Source organism: Theropithecus gelada, chromosome 2, assembly GCF_003255815.1.
Source record: "Theropithecus gelada isolate Dixy chromosome 2, Tgel_1.0, whole genome shotgun sequence".
Classification (NCBI taxonomy): Eukaryota; Metazoa; Chordata; class Mammalia; order Primates; family Cercopithecidae; genus Theropithecus; species Theropithecus gelada.
The window spans coordinates 94,515,949-94,529,561 of NC_037669.1; the positions used below are offsets into that span (position 1 = coordinate 94,515,949).

At 45.8% G+C, this 13,613-nt stretch overlaps 1 protein-coding gene across 3 annotated transcripts in view; it reads left to right on the forward strand.

The window, feature by feature from the left end:
- The first annotated feature begins 3,084 nt into the window (after positions 1 to 3,084).
- The window catches only part of SLC6A20 (solute carrier family 6 member 20), a 38,622-nt gene continuing 28,093 nt past the window's right edge, over positions 3,085 to 13,613 (forward strand). For 2 of the 3 annotated variants that reach the window (XM_025376755.1, XM_025376756.1), the window contains exon 1: positions 3,126 to 3,365. In XM_025376755.1, the coding sequence (XP_025232540.1) occupies positions 3,245 to 3,365 (121 nt within the window). In that variant the 5' untranslated portion in view covers positions 3,126 to 3,244. The other variant, XM_025376754.1, reaches the window with a different exon arrangement.

Genomic DNA, 13,613 nt, shown 5'->3' on the forward strand with positions numbered 1-13,613 from the left:
TAGGGTTATCTGGGTGATTCTTCGTGCTGCCCAAAGCTGCCACACAGGGCCTCACACACTGGATGGGCTCCCAGGGAGTATAGCAGTATGAATGGAAGGAGATGCTGGCCTGATCTCAGGGGTGGGGAATTAAAGAGAGGCCTTGCCTCCACCAAACCAACAAGGTCCCAGCAGCCAGCCTCATGGTCCAGGTGAGGCATCTCTCCAAAGTGCCCAGTTCCTAAAGGTCACTGCATAGCCAGGTACCCTCTAGGAATAACTTACATATGAGAACAAGAACATGCAAGTAGATAGCTGGAGGCAGCAACAAGCCTTCTGTCTAAACAATACAAAACAACATTAAAAAGGCAGTCCCGTGGAATTGGAGTCCAGGGAACAAGCATAAGCAAATGCTGGCACTCCAGATGCTGCCGTTGCGGTAAGGAGTCCTTTGTAGGGGGAGGGCGGGTAGCCCTATCTATGGATGGCTGAGACTCATTTTGCCTGAGTCTTACATATTCTCAGGAATATCTTCACAGCCTTGGAGTTGATAAAGGAGCGCTTTCTTAAACAGGACATAAGAAAAATCACTAAATGAGGACACTAAAGGAAAAGATTGGGAAATTGGACTTTGTTAAAGTTAAAACTATCTCTTCATTAGAAGACACCACTGACAGAATAAAAGGCAACACAGACTGAGAAAAGCAATTTGTAATACACTAAACTGACATAGAACATATATCCAGAATATATAAAGAACTACAAATTGGTAGGAAAAAATCAGACAACCCAATTAAAAACTGACAAACAATTTGAAAAGGCACTTCATGAAAAAAGATACCTAGATAGTCCAATTAGCCTATGGAATGGTATGCAGCCTTCACTGGTCATCAGGGAAGTTAAAATAAGGCACAATGGGCCAGGCATGGTGGCTCACGCCTGTAATCCCAGCACTTTGGGAGGCTGACATGAGCAGATCACGAGGTCAGGAGATTGAGACCATCCTGGCTAACATGGTGAAACCCCGTCTCTACTTAAAACACAAAAACAAAATTAGTCGGGCATGGTGGTGGGTGCCTGTAGTCCTAGCTACTTGGGAGGCTGAGGCAGGAGAATGGCGTGAAGCCCAGAGGTGGTGCTTGTAGTCAGCCGAGATTGCGCCATTGCACTACAGCCTGGGCAACAGAGCGAGACTCAAAAAAAAAAAAAAAAAGGCGCAATGAACTATCACTATACACCCACAAGACTGCACAGACCTTTAAAAACAGAATGACAAGTATTAGGATGCAAAGGGAGCATAAGCTGGTACTACCACTCTGGAAAACAGTTTGGCAATGTCTGCTGAAGCCAAACACACCTGAAGTCAGGAAGTTCCCAGCAGTGAGCGCATTCACCTACGGAAGACTGTGCACTAGAATGCGCATCACAGCTCTATTCATGACAGCCTCAAACCGGAGACAACAGACATCCGTCAGTAGTAGATTGCCGCATATTCACACCACCGACAACTATACTGCAGTGAGAGAGAATGACCCACAGCTACACAACACATTAGAACATGAATGAACCCCACAAACAACGGTAAGCAAATGAAGCCAGGCACAAAAAAAGTACATCCCATTTAATTCCATCTTCATCAAGGTCAAAACTAACCCATGGGGTTAGACACCAGGATGGTAGGTTCCTTTGGGGAGGAGGCAATGGGTAGGAAAAACATTTATCTAGAATCTGAAGCTTAAAAAATTAAAGTAGTTTCTCCTGCTGTGCTGCCTTTTTCTTCTGCTTTGCTTTTTCGAAGTAGGAGGTTCCAGGACAGGTAATGTGTCTGAGGAAGCCTCCACCTCCCTCACCCTGCCCACGCTTCTCCTCTGGGACCAGACAGGCAGGAGGAACTCCAGGGAAAGCCCAACGAGGAGCTGTCCTAGAACACTGATTTCATTTTGGCTTCAAGTCAGATTTTCACTAGCAACTCTGCTTTCCATCTCTTTTAAATTTTATTATTATCATTTAGCATTTTGTTATCTCTTACAATGTACCAGGCACTGTTGAAAGCATGGCATTAGTATTAATGTGTTACTCATTCATTCATTCAGCCTGCTGGAGACTTGATAACGGCCTCTTTATTGAGAACTTACTCTGTGCCAGGTAGTAAGCTAAGTTCCCAATTAATCCTCACATGAGCCCTTCCTTGCCTGGCAGGAGAGAGGGGAGGATATCTGTTGGCATTACGGAGGAGTACACAGAGACTGAGAGAAGTCAAGTGCCTTGTCCAAGGTCACACAGCTAAGTCAGTAGCAGAGTTGGGATACAAACCCAGATCTCACATTACTGCAAAGCACCAAGCTCTGTCTTGTCTAGTGACTACCCTCAGTCAAATCACATTGTAAGACTGGCAGAAATATGAGATTTCTTAGTTCCCTACCCTGGCCTAATAAATCAAAATTTCTGGCCCCTAGGCTGGCCTGAGCAGTAGAGTCCCCCATAACAGTTCAAAACCTGATTCGGTTCCCGGACCCAGTAGGCACGCAGGGCCAAGCTGTTGGGTGGATGGAGAGAACGGGACTGCCAGGAAGGTCCCTCACTTCTTTCTGTTCCCTGGCAAATGTTATGCCCTCTCCTCTGAGAAGCCCTCCCTAACCATCCCTGACCACCCTCCGGAACTGCTTACCCCTTTACTTTGCCTTAGGTGTCTTTCTCGCGTCTCTCAGTCTTATAAGTGGGCTAGGTTGAACCATATGACATTGTCCTTTCTATAAATTAAAAAAAATGGTTGAAAATGGGGCATTTCATGCAGTCCAATTCAAGTGTTTCCCTCTACCAGAATGTCAGCTCCAAGAGGGAGCTGGGATGTGGTTCACAGCCGTGTCCCCAGACAATGCCTGGCACACAGTAGGCGCTTGATAAATGACAGGTGAGTGGCGAGGGAAAGCGCCCACTCCTAGGAGTTCCGCAGCCTAAGGAAAGGCCCCGCCGAGCCGGAGGACTCCGGCGGACGCCGCCCTGTCCTCTGTAATCTCGGGTGCCTTCCCGGCAGCGGCGGCCGGGCGGGGTGGGGCTCGCAGTCATCCATTTACCAGCCTCGCCTCTCGGAAGGGCGCGCCGTTAATGAGATTAGCAATTTAAAAACCGGCTAGCTGCTTCGGCGGCGGAGGCGCGGGGCCACCCCCAAGCCGAGCCGGGGGCGGGACGGTGCTCCTGGCGACCGCGCACCGAGACCGCCGTGCCGGACCCCCGAGCCGGAGCCGAGCGCGCCGAGGCCGGGGCCATGGAGAAAACGCGGCCGCTGTGGGCCAACCCGCTGCAGTTCGTGTTCGCCTGCATCTCGTACGCTGTGGGCCTGGGCAACGTGTGGCGCTTCCCCTACCTGTGCCAGATGTACGGCGGAGGTGAGTGCTCACCGCGCCCCGGCCCCAGCCCCGCTCTGTGCGCGTCTCCGCGGGCTCTTTCCGTGCCGAGGGGCGTTCGGTCCGTGCGCGCCGGGGTTGGACCCAAGTTACAGAACGGCACACTGAGGCTGGGGGAGCGAGCGTGATTTGTCCGAAGTCACAGACCCGGGAGTGTTTGTTCCCAGGACACCCCGTTCCGGAGCCGGAGCTCTCTCCCAAGCCGCCCTCCCAAGCCCTCGGGAACCCCTCGCCCCATCCCGGGGGCGGCCAAGCCCCCAACCCTCACCCTTGTTGGCCAGGCTGCGGCTCTGAGAGCGCAGGGGACGCTGTCTCCTCCTTCGAGAGAAGTGGCAATGGTCTGACTTGTCAGTGAGTAAACCTTACGTTTAGGTGTAAAAAGTGAGTAGGAAATTGTCTTATTCAACAGAAACTCGTTATACAACTTTCAGATCCGAAACTTAAATCAACGGTTTGAAACTCAGGTTAGGAGGATCTTGAGTCATTTCTTTAAAGTTTTTATAAGCAGATTGGTTTGAGTTTGGAACGATAGAAAGCAGGAAATGCAAATCATTCCATGTTTTGTTTTAGGTTTTTGTTGTTGTTGTTGTTGTTTTGTTTTTTGTTTTTCTTAAATGTTTCCTTGGAAGCATCATGCACGCTCCGGGGACAGCCAGTCAGCCAGCCACGCGCTCTTACCGCACTCCCCTAGCGCTGCGGAAAGCTGGGAACACCTTCTACACATGCCAAGAACCTCGTGAAGCCCAAGTACCTTTTTGGAAGGCAGTATGGCAAGAGAGATTTAAGTCTCAGCATTTAAAACACTTTTTTTTCTCGGTTGTCTCGTTTCTAGAATTGTATCTAGAAATTGTCAGAGTTCTGACAGAGGTAGAAGGATGGTCACCATCATTTAATAAAGGCAAAACATTGGCAACTTCCTAAGCCCTCAAATAAAGGGGATTGCTTCAGTAAATTCTAGAGCATCCATTCAATGTTGCTCTTCGCAGCCATTAAGGCGGCATTTTCAAAAAAAAATTGTATTTTATCGCATCATATATTAAGTGGAGGGAGGAGAAGTCAGATTTAAAGCTATGTAAAATGGATTTGATATTTAAAAACAACTGCTTTAAAATATGCAGAGAAAAGAATGGGGAAAAGACATCAAATTGTTAACAAAATTTCTGGGTGATTTTTGTTTACCTTGTCGTGTGTGTGTGTGTGTGTGTGTGTGTGTGTGTGTATGCGTCTGTGTATTAGGACTTCTATAATCTGCATGTTTTTTTCACCATAAAAGATCATGAAAGATGTTAGACCAAAGTATTTACAAAAATGAACCCATTTGAGAAGACCAAGAGCTAAACACTGCTCCCTCCTCACCTCACCCCAAATCAACAAAAGGTTAATTCACAGAGTTTTTTAAATAGTGCATTCTTAATTTCCGGATTCCTTTTTTAAATTTGAAGTGCATAAATACACCATAATGATGGGAAGGGCGTATGTTGCCATATGCTCTAACAGCGTTGCCATGTGCTCTGACAGCTTTATAACTGACTCTTAAAAAGAATGATTTGTCAGAATGACATTTCCACATCATTCTGTGCTCAGTAGACCTACCCGTGATACCTTTATCCTGGGTACATGTTTCCCAGTCGTCAGTCCAGGTGAGCCTCACTGTCACATGACTACTTAATTCCTTGTTTATAATACCACCATCACCTGAAAATAGTCTGCAGAGGGATGCATGTGGGGCTGATAGTTCTGGAGTTGAATATGTATCAAGGGGTTGCTAGGGAAACCTCAAGACCCTCAGGTTCCAAGAAAAAGAAAGAAGAAGAAATCCTGTGCCTTGTGCAGAGGATGCTTCGGCTGGATGGGTGGCTAGATAAATTAGTGGAAGCCGGGCGGAGGATGGATTGTTGGCTGGGTGTATGCATGGATTAGTGGGTGCACAGACAAAAAGAGGGTGTGGGTCTGGTGGATGGCACTTTCTCAGCCATGTGTCTACAGAATAAAGACCAAACAGTCCACCTGGCACAGTAGGCACTTGACCACCTAACTTGACCATTTGTCCAATATTTCCACCTCATTTCCTGCCACACAGCTTCAAACCTCCCCTGCCTTCCGAACACTTCCATGAGCACCTCCTTCTGTGCCTCAACACTTTACACAAGATATTTCCTTCACCTGCTGTTGTTGCTGGGAGAACTCCCACCATTCCCTCCAGGCCGGGCCAAATGTTGCATTCTCTGTTGTGCTCTCTGACTCTCCTCACTACCTCACAGGCCAAATAAGCACTTGGTCAGAAGGACTGCAACATTGTTCTCCAGTTTCTCTGTCTCCCCCCAGCCCAACCTCTGTGATGTGATGGAGTCACAGGAGCCATTCAATAAATATTTGTTGAGTGAATGAGCAAAGTCTTAGGAAAAGCCACAGAATAAATGATGCTAGAGGATGCTAGAGGCTCTCCCAAGCCTTTCACTGCACAGGAAAGTCACCTTTAAGAAGTGATTTGTGTAGCCCCAAACCCAGGCACTTTACAGCCCTTACCGGAAGGTAAAAATCAGCCACATTATGAAAGGCTGCAGAGGGGTGTATAACTTCCTTGTAAGTGGAGCTGCAAATACCCCCAGCAAACAAAGAATTTGTTTATAAACCACAGAGCCAGGCTGTGCCAAAATACTTCCCAGAATAAGACGGATTAGGGATCTGTGCCCCTCTCCATGGGACTCTGCCCGTGACTGGAGAGGCTTGTTTGCTTCCTGCTCCCCAGGCCAGGCCCAGCATGAGGAATGTTAATTCTGAAGATTACATTCCAGGTACCCATCATCTCTGTACAGCCCTGGCTGCCTGCTCTAGAAAAAAATAAATAAATAAAAGGCAACCCAAAGAACTTCACAAAATCTCTTTTGGAAAAAGTCAGCAGGTCTTGGGCAACCACGTCAAAATCTAAGGCAGTGGTTGTTTGGGAAGAAATCAGGGATGCAAGTGTGTGTGTGATAAGGTGTAAAAAGCAAATACTACACTATTTATATTATATAAACATGTGCATGAAAGAAACATGGAGAGATGAGAACGGTTGTGTGGCTGGTGGAAATACAGATTTTTTTCCTCTTAAATTTTCTCTCTGCAACATTGAGGGGGAAATCAGAGGACACCTGACTATGCAGTAGGACAATGACACTCTCAGACTGGAATGCTCCACATCCCTGCAAAGCTCCTGCTCTCTGGGACAGGAAACCAGCTCTTTCAGCCGCCTGTACAGCCTACCCTAAATTGCTTAGAGCATTGCATGTCAAACTGTAGCCTACCTGAGGATCTTCATAAACTGCAGGTTGCTAGACCCCACTCCCAGGGATTCTGATCCAGATGCCTGTAGGGGAGCACAGGGTTCTTCATTTCCAGAAAGCTCCCTAGTAAGGCTAAGGCTTGGTCCATGGACCACACTTCAGGGAAGGGTCAGGGTTGCTTATGTGGCCCCTGGCCCAGCAGTGGGGTGCCAGTAAATGTTTAACAACTGGCTCTTGGTGGAACAGCAGGACCCAATTCCAAGAATTTGCAGATTACCTTGATGTAAATTCTCCCACCATGGCCAGTTGCAGAGTGCCAACGTATCGTCCCCGAGTGTGGGATTGGGGAGAGGTGGGGCCAATTGGCTCTTGTGAGCCAGTCTGGATCCAGGTGCTGTGGTGGCCACAGCTCTTCAGGCCAGCACCCAGCCTGGGACTGATTCACACCGGGTCAGTCCATGCATGGATCAGGGAACAGTGCTGCAGCTGTTTACTTGTAAAGTGGGTGGGGACCCCCAGTAGTTGGGAAATACCATGATCAGGGGCCCCTGCTGCTCCCCCAAGGTTTCCAGACTCAATCGTGGTAACATCTGCCCTGTTGGGCTCCTAGCATGTGCCAGGCATAATGTGAAGCATTTTCTGAAGGAATTCGGTTTGGTCTTCACAACATGCCCACAGTTAGTCCTGCCACCCCCCCTTTACAGATAGGAAACAAGTCAGAGAGAACAGGACTTCTGGAGAAGTAGCTGGGGCTCAAGCCACTTCTGTGATAAGGCAAGACTGTCTCCCCAGCACCCTGTACTCATCTGCTACAGGCAGGACAGGACTCCTCAGGTGTCCAGGCCTTTCTAGGACCCCCAAATAAGAATTGCTGTGGCTCAGGGTACTTCTTCCTGTGGTTCTCCTGTGACACTCACCCATGCCTCACCTTGACATTGGAGGAGGGCCTGGCCAGGAGCCTGTGCGATGTCCACCTGCAAGGATCCCTTGTCCCTTCTGGTCCAACCTCCTCTCCGCCTCCGATCTTCCCTGAATATACCCCAAAATGTTTGGCATCTTCCCAGTGTGCTCTTCATCCTCTCCAGGAAACCCCCTCCCTAAATTTAAGATGACTTCTTCAACAAAGCCCTCCTTTGATCCCTGGGCTAAATCCATATGATATGAGTTGGGTCCCCACCCAAATCTCATGCTAAATTGTAATCCCCAGTGTTGGAGGTGGGGTCTGGTGGAAGGTGATTGGATCACCTCCCATGCGGTGAATTTCCCCTTTGGGGATGTTCTCGTGATAGTGAGTTATCAGTGAGATCTGGTTATTTAAAAGTATGTAGCAGCTTCCTACTCTCTCACTTCCTCCTGCTCCAGCCATATAAGATGTGCCTGCTTCCCCTTCACCTTCTTCCATAAATGTAAGTTTCCTAGGGCCTCCCCAGCCATGCTTCCTGTACAGCCTGTGAAACTGTGAGCCAGTTAAACTTCTGTCCTTTATAAATTACCCAGTTTGAGGTATTTCTTTACAGCAGTGTGAGAACAGACTGATACACCATCCTTCCTGTGCCTGATGCATTGTGGGGTCTGACATGTCTCACTCCCACTTGGTGGGGAGGAAGAGTGACCAGTCAGGAACACAGAGTCTGCCTACTGGTGGAGAAGCCTCTATTTGTCTGCGTGTTGGAATCAGCCCACAGCTTTAAAAAATACTGATGCCTCTGTCCCACCCCCAGAAATCCTGATTGGATTGGTCTCAGGTGTGACCTGAACAGGAGTTTTATGCTCCCCAGGGAGCTCTACTGTGCAACCTAGGTTGAGAATCACTATCTTACAAACAATACCTAATATAAACTTTCTAGGCACTTAATTTAAGTCATTCAATAGATATTCACTGAGTATCTTCTGTAAGTCAGGGACTATGCTGTCGGGATTATGGTGATGATGGGGTGCAAGGTTTGGGGGTGGACCAAGTAGGAAGAGCTTTAACAAAGCACCGTTCAGAGGCTTTGCTGAAATAACTCAAGAAGGACTGACTGCTCAAGAGGATCTAGAAAGCCTTCTGGCAATGGCAACATTTAGTAGCAGCTGTGAAAGAGGAGTCAAAGCTCATCATGTAGAATTAGGGGTGAAAACATTGCAGGCAGAAGAAAGTGTATACAAAAGGCACACAAGAACACACATTTGAGGTGAATGGCCAGAAACCTCATGTGGCTGTGAGAAGTGAGGCGGGGACTAGGGCAATGGCAGGAGAGGAAGCTGAAGATGAAAAAGGAGTCAGCATATCCCTAAGGGCCCCAAATAACAGGCGAAGAAGGTGGAGCTTAGCTCTGACAGCAAAGCCAGATTTTAAGCAAGGAAATGGCACAGTCAGAGCTGTGGTTTACAGAGATTGCCAGCATGGATGCCAGGGATGCACTGGGTAGCTGGTGAAGTGGTGATGCTGCCCGAGGGGAGGGCAAGGAGAGCAGAGAACAGATGGGAGAGGAATTCTAGAAGTTTTAAACGAGTGAGGGTCAGGAAGAGTAAAGATGGCTTTCATTTATCTCACCTGTGCCTTTGTTTTTGGTTTTCAAAAAGTTGACTGGGTTTGACTCCAAATGGGAAACTTTTGGGGGAAGAATAAGATGGAGGCGAGTGAATAAGGAAAAAGAAGACACTGGGGTCGAGAGTCTCATAGAATAGAGCAGTGGTTCCCGAAGTGGAACCCCCAGACCAGCAGCTTCAGCACCCCCTGGGGGCTTGTGCTCAGTGTTCCTTACATTAAACATGTGTGTATGTGCACACACATACACAAGCACACACATGCCCCAGAAAGAAAAAAAAGGTTAAAAAAAAAATCCCTGCTGTGTTTTTTGTTTTTTGTTGTTGTTGTTGTTGTTTTTGGAAAACAAAGGTATGTAAGTGGAGGGAGAGAAAGAGTTTGGACACCTGAGTAAGCTTTCCCATGAAAGGCGCCGACTCGGGCTGGCATCTCTGTGGCCCTCAAAGGAGACAGAGTATGATGTGAGGGCTTGCAGGTATACATTTCATACAGAAAGGAATGTCTCCTTCTAGTGAGTTTCCTAGATTTAGCAAATAGACAATGTACTGGCTATGATAATTAGAAAAATGAGCAACAACATGCTCTAGAATAACATATGGTGTGAATTTGGGGGTTATAAATGTAATGAGTGCTCATGGTAGAAATTGTGTAAAAGGGCCGGGTGTGGTGGCTCATGCCTGTAATCCCGGCACTTTGGGAGTCCAAGGCAGGAGGATCGCTTGAGCTCAGGAGTTCAAGATCAGCCTGGGCAATGTGGTGAGACCTCACCTCTACTAAAAATATAAAAGTTAGAAAAAAATTCTGTGAAATGCAGAAATATACAAATAATAAAATACAAAATTACCAGAAGTTCCACCACCCAGAGGTAATGACTGTTAACATTTTTGCTGTAAAAAATTAGAACCATATTTTTATATGTGACTTGGTATTTTGCTTTTTCAAAATTAACTTATTTTAATCCTTCCCAAAATCATGTAATATTTTTTGAAAGTATAAACTTAAATAGCTCCATAATATTCCATTTACAGAGGTAACATAACTTACTTAACCATTCTCTAGTTGTGGAACTTTAAGTTATGTGAAGTTTTATGCTATTATAATCCAGTGATCCTCATGTTTTAGTGGAGAAGTTTGATCCATTTATATTTATTATCAGGTTATGTTTGCTGTTATTTTTCATCACATTTTGTACTGCCTTACTTTTCCTTTTTGTTAGTTATTATTGTTTAATTTTGTTTTGATCTTTTACAATATGAAGTATATATTCTTCACTTTTTTTCCTCAAGTGACTTAGAAGGTATAATTCCTATTTTTTCTATTAGTAGTAATTTAAATCTGGGGGGGAAAGTATACTTATTTTCTCCGGTTATCAGTGTTAAGAATGAAATGTCATCTATTGATATCACCCTATGAAAGAAAAAAATTTAACACACTTGTACTTCTTGCTTCTTTCCTCACCCTCATTCCACTTAACAACTTTTATTGATATAATCTAATCTGGGATTTCAGACACATTATGATGACTATTTTACTATTTATGTTTTATTTCTTCTCATTCAGAAATTGCATTTTCCATTTGTATAACTTTACAATGATATTAACAGTATTATTTTCAGACTTGATTCTGTTTTGTTGATTTATTTACCACTAGTTAGCTCTATTATAACACAACCCTATATTTGAGTTCCTTATTTTGATCCAACACTGGTTGGATGCAGTTCATGAGCACTTAAGTTTTTCAGGAATGGTAAATAGGTGGTTCGCTTTCTGAGCATGTCTGAGAACATCCATCCTTTGTAGCCACATGAATTGGCTACAATGTTTTTTACTCAAAACTCTTTAGATGCTTTTCTGTTGTTTTCAGATTTTCATTTCTGTGAAGGAGAATTCTGCAGCCAATTTTATTTGTTATTAGTTATTAGGTATCAGGGATACCTAGAATATTATATAAATTAATATGGTATTATGTGAATCTTATAATTTCTGAAAGATTACAGGCTATATGTCTAGTATTAAATATGTTTTCATATTTAATTTAACTCAGTGTTCTTTCTGCAGACACAACTGCTGGAACTGAGTAATGCTTAATAGAGGTAGAGTAGTGCTTGGCTTTGCTGTCCATGTCTCTTCTCTTCTTGTAATCTCCATCTCTTTATCCTTTTTTTTATCCTTTTCTTCTGAGCTATGGGATAGCTTTCTTTTTCTTTTTTTTTCTTTTTTTTGTTTTTCTTTCTTTTTTTTTTTTTTTTTTTTTTGGAAACAGGGCTCACCAAGAGCCAGTATGGATCTCCCCGAGCAAGAAATCATATATGGCAGGGCCAGGTGCAGTGGTTCATCCTATAATTTCAGCTTAGGCAACGTAGTGAGATCCTGTCTCTACAAAAAATTGAAAATTAGTCAGGCACGGTGATGCATGTCTTTGGTCCCAGCTACTCATGGGGGCTGAGGCAGGAGGATCGCCTGAGCCTGGGAGGTCGAGACTGCAGTGAGCTGTGATTGCACCACTGCACTCCAGCCTGGGCAACAGAGCAACACCCTATCTCAAAGTTATTCCACAGTTCAGAAGAACAGGATAAAGAGGTGGAGATTACAAGAAGAGAAGACATGGACAGCAAGCCCAAGCATTACTCTATCCACCATGGTAGAGCCAGTTACTCAACAAGCATTTACTGAGCACCTACTCTGTGCCAGGTCCTTCATTAGAAGCTAGAGATCAACTATAAGCCATGCAGATCCCATCTCTACCCTCAAGGAGCTGACTGTTTAGGTGTGGAGGTGTGGACAGAGCAGTAGACATTCAGTGCAGCAGCAGGTGCCTCAACAACAGGGGCTTGCAAGACAAGAGGATGGGTCTTAGTTTTGGGTGATCTGGTGGCTCCTGGAGGAAGTGATGCATCTGGAAGATCCAGTGGGACCCTAAGGATTCTTTCCTGCATTCAACAAATATTCACTGGACTCTGGCTCTCTGCCCAGTGCTGTTCTGAGCAGAGCAGGGAACAAGAGGAGAGCTTCTTTGCTAGTAGAGAGACAGATCTCAAGTGAACAAAGAAAATTATAGCATTATTCACGTGGAGAACTGTTCGGAAGGTAAATCAAGCAGGGTAAGGAGTTCAAGAGGGCAAGAAGGCTGTTCTAGCGAGGGCGCGCAGAGAAGGCAGCTCTGGGGAAGCCAAGTCTGGGTGGAGCACTGAAAGAAGAGAGAAAGCATCCTGGGCAGGAGGAACAGCAAGAACCAAGGTGCTGAGGCGAGACCAGCAGGAGGGCCAGTGTGACTGCAGTGGATGGAGAGAGGCCAGCGGCACGGAGGGAAAGGTGGGAACCCTGTTCCCCTAGCCTCAGAGATCCAGGGAGGGAGTGTGGGTTTGATTCCAGGTGGAAGGAGGAGCCAAGGAAGGTTTGACTGGGTGAGAGGTTAGGGATGGAAGGGGCAGGTGTGTCACCATCTGAGAACAAACTGCACGGAGGGGACTGGAGGGTGGAATCACAAAGACCTGCCTGGAGGGTGGTGCAGTGGAGATGTGACAGTGGGTGCCAGGGAGGTGGTGATGAGTAAGGATTCCCCAGGCTGAGCTGAGTCTACGCCTTCCAATAATTCTGCAACTGTAAGTGTCCCACTCATCTGGGGCAATGTGGACTCACAGTGGCAGAGACATTACCACAGGGCTCAATGTGTGCCTCAGTTACCTATTTATTCATAACAAACCGCTCAAGAACTCCCGGACTTAGAGGGAATGATGGAATTGGGAAATCGCTATCTGGCAACCAACGCAGCAATAATTGTTTTGGGCAAGAATCTTCACTGGATGCCAAAACTACTGGGCAAAAGTATGAGAAATAAGATAGTTACTGAGGCTCAGAATATATTCAAGAAGATAATCATTTCTAAGGGGAGAATAGTAACTCTCAGCAGAGAAATCCAGCAGACACCACCTCAACCAAGCGAGCAAAGTCTACATCACCGTGAATGGAACACATTGACATCTTGTGCCTCTGGACAAGGACACAGGATCACTTTAGTGTCTCTGCCAAAACTCCAAATGAGGGACGTTCCACAAAGTAACTGGCCAGTGCTCCTCTACAGCGTCGTGAAAGGTCATGAAAGACAAAGAAAGGCAAAAAATGTCTAAGGAGCTGTCCCAGATTAAAGGAGACTAGAGAAACCTGAGAACTAGAGGCCTTGTGTGCTTGTGACCTGGAGCCTGGACGCCTGGAGGACATCAGTGGGACAGTCAGGAAAATTGCAGAAAGGCTGCAGATAAAATAATAGTTTGATGTTGGTGTTAATTCCCTGATTTTACTCATTGCACTGGGATTATATAAGAGAATGTTCTTGCTTTTGGAAATACATATTGAAAATATTGAGAGGTAAAAAGAAAAAAACAATTAGTGACTTAAAGCAACAATAATTAATCATTTATCCCAGTTCTGTGGGCG